Below are 17,009 nucleotides of genomic sequence, written 5' to 3'. Positions count from 1 at the left end.
GAGGCCACCTAAATACACCCCTGGCCTGATGTCATTGCGCAAAGCTGGTCACTGTGGCAATGAAATGCAAGATAGAACAGGAGAACTGCAGCCGAGAACAAGAGAGTGGCTGGCAAGGGCCAGAGACAAAGAGGAGGAAGGGGAACCGCGTTGTCCATAAACTCATACATAAAGACTCCAGGGCCAAAACTAAATGTAGAAACTAACACCAGGCATACAGATTCTACAAAATCATCTAGTGGGTATTTCCTTTATATCAAGTTTGTGAAAAGAGGAAGTGTACATATGTGAACATTTTCTGGGTTGTTTTACATTTTAGCTCATTTTTAGATCTTCCTTTTTCAGGTTACTCTCACAGAAGACATTTTTAAGCCATTGTCACTATGTCCTGTGCTCTGCTTCTAGCCTTGATATGGGGTAGGTGTTGCATTGTTTCCTCTGTTTTTCCTCTGTCCTTGTAAGGTGGTTCCTGACTATTGCCTTTTGTTTAACTGTTCCTGCTGAGACAGAGTTTGCATGGTTCATTGCATGTAAAAGTGTGCCTAACCACAGGTTTAATTCACAAGGCCAGCTACTGCAATTACTTTTCTCATATTCCTTACTGTTTTTGCCCTGATGGCTCTCCTTATGAGAAATGTTGCTTTATCCATGCCAAGTGTGAAATGGTGGCCGAAATGTATCACCCCGGGCACCATGATTGGTTTAGAACAACAAAGTGGTTATGCCCTAGAAACGAAAGAGCATGTAGGCACGAGGATGTTACATTGCTCCATGTGTATACGGTGACTAGTTATTAAAATGGGCTGTCTGACAGGAGATGACAGTACCCCTGTGCCTTAGGTCTGATGAGGTGACACAGGAAAAAGTGGCTTCCATGTGAGAGTGGAAGCTGGTGGAGACAACCACAGATGGGAAATGTTGGAGCAGAAGGTGGGGTAGGAGACCCAGGGCCAAGTGATTGTGCAGGACATGTCAATATCAGGGAAGAACCATATGCAGATAAGCACTGGAAGGAGAGACACCATTGCCACTATTGGCACCAATGAGTTGTGACTGTTTCAAGTAAACTGCTGTAATTCTATTATGTATTGGATGAGAGAATATAATGTACGGGCTGTGTTTTTTTTTTTTTTTTGCCATTATAAAGTGGAGTTTTTCCAACTGAATTTTTTATCTGATATTGCTAAATGGCTTCATAGCAAAAATCAGGTCTACTCCCTGTTAAATGAGTGTGGTTGTGCTATCGAAGACAGAGACGCCTGGCATTTGTATCCTTATTTATGCTTTTTCTATGAACTTTGTGGCAATTTTCCACTTCCTTATTTGCTCATGATGGCTCTCTCTTGAATGTAGTTGTCCATTAGCTTTTACAACCTAGTATGAACCTTTTCTATGAAAGCCTCCATAGACTGCCACAATGTTATGAAAGCCTCTTGTCACAATGTCAGATTTTCCTCAAATTAATGATAATCATGAACGCATCTACTGAACTTTCAATAAACGTCTTTCATCAGAATGTGTATTTTCAGTAACGCCCACTAATCTGGCATCTTGGAACATCTGTCTGAAGCTCTAAATGAGCAAGAGCCCTGGACTACATTCGGTTTTATAGAGTTTAATTGTATAATGTGCTTTATGTTTACTCATTATTCTATTATACCATACTGTAGATAAAGTAAAACCTGTTTGAGATGACCACCCATGATTGCACTTAAATTGGTCTTCTACAGACACTGCTACACATTCAGAATTGTTATGCAGTTTTTTAAGGAGTGGATTCAAAAAAAGAGGAAGTACTGTCTGCCCTTAATACTTTTACTACCTAATTCTGGCCTAAACATGGGGTAGCACCCTTAGTGGGTGGACTTCTCAAAGATGTTGGCCAGTATGCATATTGTACAGTGGAACTGAAAATCTGTCGTGAGGTGGCTAAGGCGGTGGTCTTCTCAAAAAAGTAGTCTTTGGAGAGTTTTTCTGTATGGGTGCCGTCTTACATGGAAGTCCCCCAGCATAAAGTCCGCATTTCCAATAAGACTCCTTATCTTGTAGGATATCTCTATTGTCATCATGGAGAATGCATTAAAAAAGAAGAAGAGAAAATAATTTGACGTATGACTCTCTTCTGACTTGACCTTCAAATGCATTTTTATCTGTCACAAAAAGATTTTATTTATTTTCTTCTAACAAGTTGTATGATCTATTTTAACTTCTTTAACAAGTTTTCCAAGACTTACATAAATATCAGATTGTGTAGTTCCGACACGCCACACCCTCCACTTATCTGTTGCTTCAGGCAGCCACTGGCACCAGAAACTGTACAGTGGAGGAAGCTTCACTATACCGTGGACTGAACCTTGTTCTTCCAGCTCCATCCATTGTACAGTTTCCATAGTTGGTGGCTGGCTGAAACATCTGATTGGTTGGTATGAGGTGTGTCAGACATCCACTTATCTGAACTATCCTGGGGACAAGCCAACAGTAACTAAAGGGCACATTTATTAAGACTGGAGTTTTAGAGGTCGGTCTTAATAAGCTCTATATCTGGTGGTAGATCGGCCAGAGTTATGAAGAGGCGCCGGGCCTCTACATAACTTTGGCGCATCCAGCACCAGTCTAAATGTAAAATAGCCTCCTAGCTGTCTTACATTCAGACCATTTTCTATGCCTAAAACAGGCATAGAAAATGGTAAATGAGACGCCCAGCCGGGCCATCCCCTTCCCCGCCTGTGTCATGCCCATATTTTTTTACCTGCTTTGAGCAGGGATAAGTCACGGATTGCTGCGAAAAGGACCTTTGCACTGCAATCTGCACCAGAAATATGCCTAATTTATGCGTATTTCTGTTTGATAAATGACCCCCTCAGTCTCAAAAAAAACCTTTTACCCATAGGACACCAGAGCCATAAATGGACTGTGCCTTAAATCCCAGCGCCGAACTGTACAGCTACGGCTCGCTGATCGGGTAGGTGCAGGAGCTGCGCCCGCCAAATCAGCTGCAGGGGTTTGGAAGTCACTGATAGCCGTGTCCCTACTGAATAACTTAAATATGAACTCAGCCATACAGGTCGATGTTAGCGCCAAGAAGAAGCGCACTCCTTTTACACAGTCGTCAGCTGATTCCACATAGATTTCTACAGAACCTGTTCTATAAAACGCTTATACAAGTAGAGTCCCCCCCCCCCGACAGAGTGAAGAGGGTGTCAGCAGTAAGTTTGTGTTGATGTCACTAAATACTTTCTCTGATCTGTCAAAACAATAGCCCCCAAAATACGGATCCTGTCTGTGGTGCATTCGCCTTCAGTCGGTCAGCATTTGGTCAGTAATCCATCAGTATTGCTAATGCCTAAAAAAACAGGAGTGGATCCAAAACAGAGATGACATGTGAATGGAATATTTGCATGTCTTCTGTGTTTTGTACCCACTCCTGCTTTTGGCTACCAAATCATAAGCCAATTATTATTGGACCATACAGCTGCTCCACAGACAGGATCCGTTGTGTGTCTCATTTTACCTTCCTTCTGACAGATCTGAAAAGTGGTCAAATAAATTATGATGTCAGCCAAGCAAAAAAGGCTAAATAGTGGCCAGTCATGAAGTGGGGAGTGTGGAAACAGCATGAGAAGTCCACAGAGTGGCCTTATGACATAGTGGTAAGGTGGAAGCAGCATGAGGAGACCACAAAGTGGCCCCATGACAGAGTCTGTAGGTGGCAGCAGAATCAGGAGGCCACAGAGTGACGCAATGACATAGTGTGGAGGTGGCAGCAGCATCAGGAGGCCACAGAGTGGCAAGGTGACAGTGTAGAGGTGGCGGCAGCAGCAGCATGAGGAGGACACAGAGTGGAAAGGTGAAGTAGAGTTGGAAAAACAGCAGCATCAGGACACCACAGAGTATCAAGGTGACATATTGTGGAGGTAGCAGGGGCATCAGGAGACCACAGAGTGACCCAGTGAAAGAGTGTGGAGGTGGGTGGCAATAACAGTACCCTCTGACGATGGTGGGTGAGGAGCACTTGGCATCAGATGTGTAGCATTAGGCGGATGGCAGAATAAGAATAGTAGCTGAGGAAGGTAGCCAGAAGAAACTGGTCACTTTTTTTCAAAGTGTTGGTGTGGCACCATGGATGATCTAGTCTTATGCATCAGACATTGGTTCGTGGAAATCCTGGCTGATCCACGCCTGATTCATCTTGACAAAGGTCAGTCTCTCCGCATTTAGGGTGGACAGGCAAGTTCTCCTTGGGGTAACTATGGGCCCCACTGTACTAAACACCCACTCTGATCCCACACTACTGGCTGGGCAGGACAGCTTTTCTGGGGCAATCTCTGCCAGTTGTGACCACAAATCCAGTTTGGCTGTCCAGTAGTCCAGCGGATCTTCAACAGATGCTCATGTTTAAATCTTTTATAAGGTTTTCCATTCTACAGTGCCTTGCAAAAGTATTCACCCCCTTGACTTTTTTTGTATTTTGTTACATTACAGACTTAAGTTCAATGTTTTGTTAATCTGAATTTTATGTGATGGACCAAAACGCAATAGTCTAAGTTGGTGAAGTGAAATGAAAAAATTATATAAATAAAACTATTGTTTAGAAATAGAAAACAGAAAAATAGCATCTGCATATGTATTCACCCCCTTTATTAGGAAACCCATAAAAAGCTCTGGTGCAACTAATTACCTTCAGGAGTCACATAATTAGTGAAATGATGTCCACCTGTGTGCAATCTGTCACATGATCTGTCATCACACCGTCACACTGCCATGAAGACCAAGGAACTCTCCAAACAAGTAAGGGACAATGTTGTCGAGAAGTACAAGTCAGGGTTAGGTTATAAAAAAATATCCAAATCTTTGATGATCCCCAGGAGCACCATCAAATCTATCATAACCAAATTGAGAGAACATGGCACAACAGCAAACCTGCCAAGAGACGGCCACCCACCAAAATTCATGGACCAGGCAAGGAGGGCATTAATTCGAGAGGCAGCACAGAGACCTAAGGTAACCCTGGAGGAGCTGCAGAGTTCAACAAGAGAGACTGGAGTATATGTACAGTACAGACCAAAAGTTTGGACACACCTTCTCATTCACAGAGTTTTCTTTATTTTCATGACTATGAAGGCATCAAAACTAGGAATTAACACATGTGGAATTATATACATAACACACAAGTGTGAAACAACTGAAAATATGTCATATTCTAGTTTCTTCAAAGTAGCCACCTTTTGCTTTTATTACTGCTTTGCACACTTTTGGCATTCTCTTGATGAGCTTCAAGAGGTAGTCCCCTGAAATGGTTTTCACTTCACAGGTGTGCCCTGTCAGGTTTAATAAGTGGGATTTCTTGCCTTTTAAATGGGGTTGGGACCATCAGTTGCGTTGAGGAGAAGTCAGGTGGATACACAGCTGATAGTCCTACTGAATAGACTGTTAGAATTTGTATTATGGCAAGAAAAAAGCAGCTGAGTAAAGAAAAACGAGTGGCCATCATTACTTTAAGAAATGAAGGTCAGTAAGTCAGCCGAAAAATTGGGAAAACTTTGAAAGTAAGGGCTATTTGACCATGAAGGAGAGTGATGGGGTGCTGCGCCAGATGACCTGGCCTCCACAGTCACCGGACCTGAACCCAATCGAGATGGTTTGGGGTGAGCTGGACCGCAGAGTGAAGGCAAAAGGGCCAACAAGTGCTAAGCATCTCTGGGAACTCCTTCAAGACTGTTGGAAGACCATTTCAGGTGACTACCTCTTGAAGCTTCTCAAGAGAATGCCAAAAGTGTGCAAAGCAGTAATCAAATCAAAAGGTGGCTACTTTGAAGAACCTAGAATATGACATATTTTCAGTTGTTTCACACTTGTTTGTTATGTATATAATTCCACATGTGTTAATTCATAGTTTTGATGCCTTCATAGTCATGAAAATAAAGAAAACTCTTTGAATGAGAAGGTGTGTCCAAACTTTTGGTCTGTACTGTACATAGGACAACAATAAGCCGTATGCTCCATAGAGTTAGGCTTTATGGCAGAGTGGCCAAAAGTAAGCCATTACTTTCAGTTAAAAACAATAAGGCACGGTGTGAGTTTAAGAAAAGGCATGTGGGAGACTCCCAAAATGTATGGAGGAAGGTGCTCTGGTCTGATTAGACAAAAATTGACCTTTTCGGCCATCAAAGAAAACGCTATGTCTGGCGCAAACCCAAAACATCACATCACCCAAAGAACACCATCCCCACGGTGAGACATGGTGGTGGCAGCATCATGCTGGGGGGATGGTGTTCAGCAGCTGGGACTGGGAAACTGGTCAGAGTTGAGGGAAAGATGGATGGTGCTAAAAACACGGATATTCTTGAGCAAAACCTGTACCACACTGTGCGTGATTTGAGGCTATGACGGAGGTTTACCTTCCAGCAGGACAATGACCCCAAACACACTGCTAAAGCAACACTTGACTGGTTTAAGGGGAAACATGTAAATGTATTGGAATGGCCTAGTCAAAGCCCAGATCTCAATCCAATCGAAAATCTGTGGTCAGACTTAAAGATTGCTGTTCACAAGCGCAAACCATCCAACTTGAAAGAGCTGGAACAGTTTTGCAAGGAGGAATGGGCAAAAATCCCAGTGGTAATATGTGGCGAGCTCATAGAGACTTATCCAAAGCGACTTGGAGCTGTGATTGCCACAAAAGGTGGCTCTACAAAGTATTGACTTTAGGGGGTGAATAGTTATGCACATTGACTTTTTCTGTTATTTTGTCCTATTTGTTGTTTGCTTCACAATAAAAAAACAAAACAAAAAAAAAAACATCTTCAAAGTTGTGGGCAAGTTCTGTAAATTAAATTATGCAAATCCTCAAATAATCCATGTTAGTTCCAGGTTGTGAGACACCAAAATACGAAAAAAGTCAAGTGGGGGGTGAATACTTTTGCAAGGCACTGTATATTGTGGTTCGCCATCTGTGGTGTTTGAGTCAGGCCAGAAAAGTGAAAATGTCCATCTTCAGTAGAATATATATAACACAGACCTGTTCCACAACATAATACTTCCCCTTTCACAGTACTTGCGGCTTTATGTGATTTCCCCTTCAATTGTTTTAAAGACCACAGTTTCCAGCTGATTCCTTTCTTCATTTACAGATGCATTAACCTTTTCTTGGGTTTTCTATGACTACAATATTGATGACCTATCCTCAGGATTGATCATCATTATCTAATCCAGTGGCGTACCGCCCATAGAGGCAGACCACGCCACTGCTATGGGGCCCGCGGCACTGGGGGGCCCGTAGCGCAGATAAGGCCCCGCCCACTCATGACCTGCAGCCGGCTATGCGGCTGCTTTTCTCCCCAGGGCCCCCCCCATGTTTAGCTGAATCGCCTCCCAGAGGCGCGGCTAAGGCCCTAGACACCCGCCCCCCTCCTCAGCGCCGCGCTCTGACTGCAAATACCCGATCTTCCTCTCGTCGGCGTCCCAAATCCCGCGCAGGCGCAGTGCCGGCGATTGCCTGCGCCTGCGCTCTGATAATACGGCTGAGGGCAACAGCTTCAACATCGTCACTGGGCATGCGCCGAGCCCAGTGACGATGTTGAAGCTGTTGCCCTCAGCCGTATTATCAGAGCGCAGGCGCAGGCAATCGCCGGCACTGCGCCTGCGCGGGATTTGGGACGCCGACGAGAGGAGGATCGGGTGTTTGCAGAGCGCAGCGCTGAGGAGGGGGGCGGGTGTTGAGGACTTAGCCGCGCCTCTGGGAGGCGATTCAGCTAAACATGGAGATGTTAGAGTTTTCATATTTAGGCGGGCACGGCACTTCAGAGGGGCACCGTTCCTGCATTTGCATATCCTAAGAATCGATTTTTAGAAGAAAGGACAAGACTGACATGGAAAAGAAGAACACAGATGGAAAAAAGGTACTTTATTAAACATGGATCCATGAGTACCTTTTTTCCATCTGTCTTGTTCTTTTGATTGTGAGTCTTGTCATTTCTTCAAAAAATCGATTGTTATGATATGTAAATGACGCTGTAAGGAGCCCAGAGGGGCGTTATTCTTTCTCCACGGTGCCCAGGAACGCCCCTCTGAAGTGCCGTGCCCGGCTAAATTTGAAAACTAATAACGCCTCCAAGTTCATCTAAATCGCCTCCCAAATCCGATCCTCCTCTCGCTGGCATCCCAAATCCCGCGCAGGCGCAGTGCCGGCGATTGCCTGCGCTATGATAAGATGACTGACGGCACTGCGCCTGCGTGGGATTTGGGATGCCGGCGAGAGGAGGATCGGATTTGGGAGGCGATTTAGATGAACTTGGAGGCGTTATTAGTTTTCAAATTTAGCCGGGCACGGCACTTCAGAGGGGCGTTCCTGGGCACCGTGGAGAAAGAATAACGCCCCTCTGGGCTCCTTACAGCTTCATTTACATATCATAAGAATCGATTTTTTGAAGAAATGACAAGACTCACAATCAAAAGAACAAGACAGATGGAAAACAGGTTCTCTGTTAAACATGGATTCATGAAAAAAAAATTGGGGGTAAATTGCTAGTGACAGATTCCCTTTAAGGCAACTTTCACACTTGCGTTCAGAACGGATCCGTTTGCATTAACATGAACAAAAAAAACTAACATTTTTTTTTTTTGTTCATGATAGTGCAAACGGATCCGTTTTGACTTTACATTGAAAGTCAATGGGGGACGGATCCGTTTGAAAATTGAGCCTTACTGTGTCAACTTCAAACTGATCCGCCCCCATTGACGTCCATTGTAACTCTGGACGGATCCGTTTGCCTCCGCACGGCCAGGCGGACACCCGAACGCTGCAAGCAGCGTTCAAGTGTCCGCCTGCTGAGCGGAGGACAGACGGAGCCATACTGATGCATTCTGAGCGGATCCGCATCCACTCAGAATGCATTAGGGCTGGACGGATCCGTTCGGTGCCGCTTGTGAGAGCCTTCAAACGGAACTCACAAGCGGAGACCCGAACGCAAGTGTGAAGGTAGCCTAACATGGCACCCCAAATAAGGAGACCTGCAGGCTGCAGCAGATATCCCATGTGACAGGTCACCCCCAGGAAACCCCTAACAGTTTCTGTAGGTCATGTATAAATGTATTTAATGGGGGTGTGGCATGGGAGGAGCAAAGTCAGGAAGTGGGAGGGGCCATGGTGGGTAGTGGGCGGGGTTAAGGGGCCCAATTCAGATTTTTGCTATGGGGCCCAGTGATTCCTATGTACGCCTCTGATCTAATCTATGGGGATCCGACTTCTGGCACCACCACTGATCAGCTGTTTGAAGAGCTCTGTTGAGCGCTGTGGCTTCCTCACAGCATACAAAACACAGCGTCAAACAGTATAGAGTGGCTATGCTGAGTATTTGCAGCCCAGTTCTATTCACTTGAAAAGGATTGAGTTGCACCTAAACCATGTGACTGATGAATGTGAAGGGGCAGGCATAGGAAGAGGTCACAGCACCAACCCTTACCAATCCGATATTGAGGACCAATCCTGTGACCACATCATCAATTTTCTACTTCCAGAAACCCCTTTAAGGACTCCAATAACTTGAGAGGCCGCAATACACAACATGAACACTGGGTGGCTGCAAATAGACATATATAGGATAGACATCTCACAGCACAATGTCATGGAATTGTGTTGGAAAGTTGGTTAAGTTACACAACAGGTGTGGACTCACTGTGTCACTTGAATAAATTTGGCTTAGTGCTACTCCCAAGGGGGTTGTCTAATTTCTCCCTCAGTATTCCCCCTTTAACATGTACAGGCATGTGGACTTCGCTGCAAGGGAACCAGCAAGCCAATACCTCTCTGAGTAGTCTCTGTACAAGTAAATACTGACCCATGGGGTCAATAGACACTAGTGTGGAGCACCAAGGGATCAGGCAAAACCATAGTTACAGATAGGCCCAGGTCAGGGCAAGTAAATTATGTGCAATCCAGTAAACATTCCAAGGTCAGGATCAGTTCAGAAATCAGGCCGAAATCAGGGCAGTTATTAAGTCCAGCTAGGCAATAACCCTTTATGGAAAGATTACACTTTTAATAATAAATGCCACAAAAAAAAGATCCACTGATGTCCCGATGTGCACGGATCCACCAAAAAAGGACATACTAATCACCTTGATAGGGGAACTATCCCTGAATGCATGCCCTAAGACTAGACCCTCTGCCCAGAGGCGACCCCTAGTGGTGGGGACCCCCTGCCCTCGATCCTAGGCTAGCGACTCCTATAATGCCCTATTAAAAATAGGTTAATAGTTATCAGACTAACGGTGGATCCATGCACATCCAGACAAAATGGACCAAACACACAATGAAAAATGCACACTGTATACAGCCCTAGTGGTAAAGTTCACCAAGAGGTACAGCGTACATGAGACTAACTTGTTAAAATGACACCCTATTTTGATATTAACTGTTATCACAGAAAAAATAGATTGGCACAACCCCAACGCGTTTCCCCCACGGTGTGGGATCATCAGGGGGTAAATAATTTTATAAATAGTATCGATAGATGAGAAATAATCAAGACTGAGAAAAGTGGAACGGATGGAGCCCCAAGACACACTAGGGTATCCATAAATTAGATATTGGAACCGTTCAACTATCAGTGGTGTCAAATCCCAGATCAAAAAGATAAAAATTGGATCAGTTGGTGCTCATAGGAGGGGAGAGAGGACGATTTAATATCGCAATCACTGGCATGTGGGTCCAGGTCCCACCTAGGATGATTTAGAGGTAGGTATTGTGTCCAAGGAACGTGCGTAAAATAGACAAGTTTGTCCTATAAGGCAAGCCTTCCCAACTATCCGTCACTATACAGATAATGGTGTCCACCGCATCCATATATGATCAATGATAGGATAAACTTTGATATGTTATTGATAAAATGAACATCAGCCCCAGGTAAGTGGCCTGTCCATTGTAGGTCTCAGTGGGAACCAGTCCTGGCGCTCCTCTCAAAACTGCTCCTCCGAAATCAGGGCAGTCAGTAAAGGGTCAAAATCCAGGAAACGGGAAAGAGTCAGCAGATGAGCAAATTAATGTAAACAGCATACCTCTGAAGGAACTAGCAAAGGAGCTTATTCTGTAGGCAACTTCCCACAGGGGGTAGATGCCTGAAGTGCCCCTTCAGGGGCAGCATGCACCCTGCAGGCAGCAAGAGCAGTGCCGATAGAAGGAAGGCTGCAAGAGGAAGAAGGGAGTGTCTCTGAAACCTGGGGTTGCTGGGGAGAAGATTGGGGTGTCTCCAAGCCACCAGAATGCAGAAGCAGGGGAATGGGTGGGTAGTGCAGTGGACTTCCCAGCAGTTAGAGATTGGCTCTAGGACTGCTTTTTGGCAGTTATTGCACATGCGCACTACTTCGCTCTTGTTTTTTTTTGTTAGCTCTCTGTGCATTTAGTGAGTATTATTCTGTTTCTGACCCAGCCTGTCTACCCAACTTTTCTTTGCATTTATGTCTCTGTACTAGAGATGAGCAAACTTCTTGAAATTCACAATTAGTATATGACACTCTGAGGTCTGTGAGATTTTTTTTATATCTTAACATTATATCTTTTTTTTAATGTTTAGCCCTTTACCCCACCCAGGGGCGTACCTAGAGCATTTGGCACCCGGGGCGAACCCTTTGTTTGGCACCCCCCCTCCCCTCCCCACCTTAATTACACCCCCCTTAATTACACACACCCCCGCTTAATTACACCCCCTCTCTTCTCCCCTTAATTACACCCCCTCCCTTAATTATACCCCCCCTTAATTACACCCCCTCCCTCCCCACCTTAATTACACCCCCTCCCTTAATTACACCCCCCCTTAATTACACACTCCCCCCTTAATTACACCCCCTCCCTCCCCACCTTACCCCTCCCTTAATTACACACACACATCCCTTAATTACACCCCCCCTTAATTACAAACCCCCACTTAATTACGCACACACACACCCCTTAATTACACAATTATTTACTCACATTTTGATGATGCTTCAGGCTCCGTCCGACCGCTGGTAATGGATCCTTCCGCTTCGGTGAAGGCGGCGCGGCGTCAGCGCCGTGACGTCATGTTGCGCGCCGCCGCAATAATCCTTTCACAGAAGCCGGCGCCTGGCGGAGTCGCGTCGCGGTGCAGCAGTGGATGGAGGGGTGACTCCGTCATGGCACCCCCCTTGTGAGTGGCACCCGGGGTGGGCCACCCCCCCCCCCTTGGTACGCCACTGACCCCCCCCCCCCCACTTCTCCCCCGAATTAAGCACTTTATTAAGTCTTTATAGTCAGAGTGACACTGACAGCATAGCTATGGGTAAAATCATGATTGATGGTGTTGACAGCTTGTTTAAAAACACATTGCACCATCACAAGTGTTATGCTTTTTTATATTGCAAAGCATTCAAAAATAGTTCCTTATCATGGCCAGATGGTGTTTAAACACACATGCTGTTATCAGAAAAAAACGTGGCATGTTGGGACCCAGCCTCTAAAAATTATGTCTTAGCTGGGCCAGATTCCTGCAACTGTTTGTACTGTACACACGTTATTGTCAGAAGAATGAGTAGCTTGTTCTGCACAAGCATCCAAAAATTATGCCTGAATTTATACACACAAGTTTAAATTGTGAGAAGAAACAGTGACTTGTTCAGAAGTTGAACAGGCCAGGAAAAATTCTCCCTTTTATTTGGGAGCAGTATCAGTACAGTGTGAATGTGGAAAGGGTATGGTGTGCTGTGGTAATAGTGGCAGCAAAAATAGCAGTAGTCTCACAACATGGAACAAACAGGACAGCAAGTATGTGTGTATGTGACTGTGTTGGGGTAGTATTCTTAATAGTGGCTGCTGTGTAGGGGTAATGGTAGTTGCATCAGGGGGATTAGCAGTAGGGAGTAGCAGCTGTGGTAGTGGGGGCAGCAGCAGCCATACAGTACAGAGCATTATAATAGGCGGGCAGACAGTGGCAGTGGCATTATGGGGCTGACAATCCATAGCCACAGTCAGCAATAGCCGGTCCTTTTCTATTTTCCTACAGGATCTGGTGATGCCGCCTCATGTGCTGAAATAGAGCCCTGGTACTTTTTCTCATGTTTGAAGGCCCATGACTTATTTTCATCAGGCAGATCTTGCACGAGGCTGTGGTTTCAGGTGCTCGCCGTGTGAAAAAAAACATAGATATGAGTTCATTGCACTGAGATGGAAGGAGATGAGCTTGACCTAGCTCTGGGACGTTTTGAGCCTGTAGCCAAAATTAGTGATGAGCGAAGTTCTTGAAAATTTGATTTGGCAGCTTCGCTGAATAAAAAAAAAAATGAATTTGCTTTGTGACTAATTTCTTCATCACAAAGCACATTTCTTTGTAAGTAGTGTGTGCGATGACATGGAACAGCGATTGTGCGGCTGCCTGTCATTGTATCCCTTAGTTGCCGAGTTCATCACTGATTGCAGCATCTGACATTAATATTAAGGTCTATAATAAAAAATAAAAAAAATAATATCTCATGCATTTGATTGTGAAGAGCCCGCTACCGCCATCTTGATTGAATATCCCGCTCGAAATCTTGCACGGCGCATGATGATCTCATCATGTAGGCCGGCGTGGTGACATTATAAATCATTGCGCACGAGATTTTGCGCTGGATCTTCATCCAAGAAGGCGGCAGAAGGCTTTTTGTGCTGAAAAGGGTGGGGTCAGTATGATTTATTAAAAAAATTTTACCCCATTTTAGGGAAAATTGATTTGTTACCACAAAGCACGAGGAAATTCAGCTTTGCAGAAAATCTAATTTTCCCTGAAATTCGGATCAAAGTAAACTTCGGACAGTTTGATTCGCTCAACACTAAGCTGAGCACAGTACATCTGGCCCTGGCAGTCCTTTTGGAAGTCATACGTTGCCTCTGTTCTTTATTGCTGCCTCTAGAGATGAGCAAAGTTTTGTCAAATTCAATTTGGCAGCTTTGCCAAACTTTGTCAAAAAATTTGATTTGTTATAAATTACTTTATCATAAAACGCTTTCATGCTACACCTTCCCTCCGGTCATTTAACCCCTCTGAGGCCGCTTTCAATGCTGAACGTGGCATCTGAGACTGACATTCAGGTGCTCATGGGTTAATCCAGGGTTAAAAATATAAATCATACTCACCTCATCTACTTGATCATGGAGAGGCTATCTGCTCCCATCCTGATTGAAGAATACCCGCCCAAAGATCTGCAGAGAGCGTGATGACATCACCACGTGATCACCCTGGTGACATCCCTGTGACTTTTATTAAGCTGCAATATGTTATCATGGACTACTTGGCCCCCCTACCTGCTCTGAAGTTTCCCAGAATGCCACTGTCGCGACCAATGCCCCTACCACTGCCTGTGTGGCTATGGGTGCCACTATTACCACCACCAACACAGCTATGCATGGGATCCCCCACTTCTGACTGAACCTCCTGACTGTTCTCATAGAAGTCACCAACAAGGAGGTTTTCTTCAGTGTCTTCCATAGCACATGATGTTTTGTTGCCTCTTAAAAAAAAAAAGAAAGGCGCCGCACTAGGAGGGAGCAACAAAGAGGTAGACGACGCAACTGAAAGGATTTTCTCGGGTTGCATGGATAGGTAGCCCGAGGAATGAAGTGACCACTGGCTCCAAGGCTTTGCGTCAAATGAAGAGGTGAAATCCCCATCATCCTGCTGTGACTGAAAGGAGGCGTGAGCCTTCCAGTCCACAATGTCATCCTCTTTGTCCTCGATAATAATGTGTCAGTGTTCTGATACCGGGGAGAACTGTGGCCTACTACTATTAGTTCTACTAGTTATACTGGCTGGACAGCTGGTAATGCTGCTGTTTGCACTACTACCCATATTCTGAATCTCAGATAATGAGGCATGGGTCTTATGTTTACCAACCATTTTATTATGAGACCTATAAATGAAAGGTCAAGGGTTTGGTACACAGGGTATTAAACGGTACTAGCAAAAGTGCAAATACTTTTTTCTGTAATTTAAAGTTAGACACACAATTAAATGTCCCTCCCCATCTACAAACACACTGCACACTGGTATTGACAATTTACAATGGTAACAATGTAGTATTTAAAGTAAAATGCATTTGCTATAACACTGACCGGTATCTTGCACTAATAAAACATGCTCAATAACACCAGTATAATCCACGGAAAATTCCTAATTACGAATGGTAAATAGAAACAATTTTTTTATTTTTTTATTTTTAAAGGGAGCCAATTCCTATGTGTTTTCAGCAGAATGTATGCTATTAAGGTACTGGCAATAAGCCGGTTTGTACAGAAAATTTATTTCTTGCATGCTAAGCTTATCTTGATAAATCCCTAAAATCTACCCAATTATAAATCCATATTCTCTCCCTATAGTGTCTCTAGTGCAACTAGATTACTGGCTTGTGTCTGAAATTGATTTTGGCAGACACTGCCACATGACATCCTTTTACAAAACTAGCTGGAAACAGAATGGTGTCACTTCCTTCTGAACATACTGTCCCCTGATTGGCTGATCAGGTTGTCTGTCAGCCTTTGAGCTATCAGATGGCCAAGAAAGGAGAGAAGGCGCTCATAGGTGAGGGTAAACAAATTGATGTCCCTTCCCCCTAACCAGGATGAGTGAAATTACTCACCTGGTTCGGTTGCACTGAATGTGGTGCAACCTTAGTAGAGGGAGGTTCGAAGTGTTGAGGTTGTCTGGGTTGGTGCTGCCGGATAGTGTCCGAAACGACCCTGGGCGGGGGGCCAAACCGCCACTTGGGAAGATATTTGAATATATATATAAAGGTCTCGTCTGCACTGGATTTGTGCGTCGAGCCGATGGACATAAGGCACAAATCACAACCCGAGCTTGGATACAAGGTTTTTTATTGAAAAGACAACGCGTTTCGGGGTACTCAAGACCCCTTTATCAAGTCTGAAAAAACATAGTTGTTACAGTAGTATGAGCGATGTAAATAATCAAAAGTTCATAGTAGTTGGAGGAAAATAGCTAAAACAATGTGTATACACATGTGCGTACATACACATACACATATACACACATTTGTACTTGTATATAAAAATAAAAATTGATTCATGGATAGATCAATGAATGGATAAAATAAAAATGTATCCATAAATAATTAATTGGTTAAATGTTTTCGCTAGCTGATTGATTAGACAAATGATTAAATAGAGGATAGAAATAAAAAATAGATAAAAAAAATGGCTGAAGGATGTAGATAAAATTGATTATAGATCTAAAAAAGTTAAAAACTAAAAAACCCTGTTGGGGGTATATATAATCGCATCGAACGGTTTTGTGATTGTGTACAATTGTAGTTGTACGTAGGAACAGATAAGTAAAAGTACATGGTTTAGAGTGCAATACAAGCAGTCCCTTACATGGAGGAGGATAATACTTCTCCCGATCTATGTACATAATAAGACCAGATGAATCAGAGGATAACGGAACAATTGTATGAAAATTTCAACCTGAAGTAGAATGCTATCATCTATATGCTATCAGCTATATCAGGGGAGGCCATTGTCGCAGGGATGGCTGCTGCTGTGATAGAAGAGTATGGACGTGGCTGAAACGGCTGAGATAGTATAACGATGTTGGGGCTGTATGATTATTTACATCGCTCATACTACTGTAACAACTATGTTTTTTCAGACTTCATAAAGGGGTATTGAGTACCCCGAAACGCGTCGTCTATTCAATAAAAAGCCTCTGAGCTAATCAGGGCAAGCTCCACCCCACTTACTCCCAGTTTCATATGATTCTTTAGTTTCTTCTTCCCAATTTTTACAGTAAAATGGCGCTGGGTGCCTTTTTTAACCAATTCTATCAAAATGAGTTAAAAAAACGTTGGATTGGTTTTGCAGACTTTTCTTGTGAAATTTGTAATAAATCAGATTTGTTTAGAATCGATTTGCTCATCTCTGCTCTGTACCTGTTTGGTTTTTACTTTGTTTGTTTTTAACATTACAATTGCATTTTTTTTTGGCTGTTACACTTGACCGTTCTGTT

The 17,009-nt window shown here is 44.0% G+C and overlaps 1 protein-coding gene across 1 annotated transcript in view; it reads left to right on the top strand.

The window, feature by feature from the left end:
* The first annotated feature begins 302 nt into the window (after positions 1 to 302).
* LOC122929233 overlaps positions 303 to 17,009 on the top strand; it is a 294,557-nt gene continuing 277,850 nt past the window's right edge. The window contains exon 1 of the mRNA XM_044282743.1: positions 303 to 417. Coding sequence (XP_044138678.1) covers positions 384 to 417 — 34 coding nt within the window. The 5' untranslated portion in view covers positions 303 to 383. The remainder of the gene's footprint in view (positions 418 to 17,009) is intronic.

This window comes from Bufo gargarizans, chromosome 2 (genome assembly GCF_014858855.1).
Source record: "Bufo gargarizans isolate SCDJY-AF-19 chromosome 2, ASM1485885v1, whole genome shotgun sequence".
NCBI lineage: Eukaryota > Metazoa > Chordata > Amphibia > Anura > Bufonidae > Bufo > Bufo gargarizans.
This window is presented reverse-complemented; position numbering and strand designations above follow the sequence as displayed.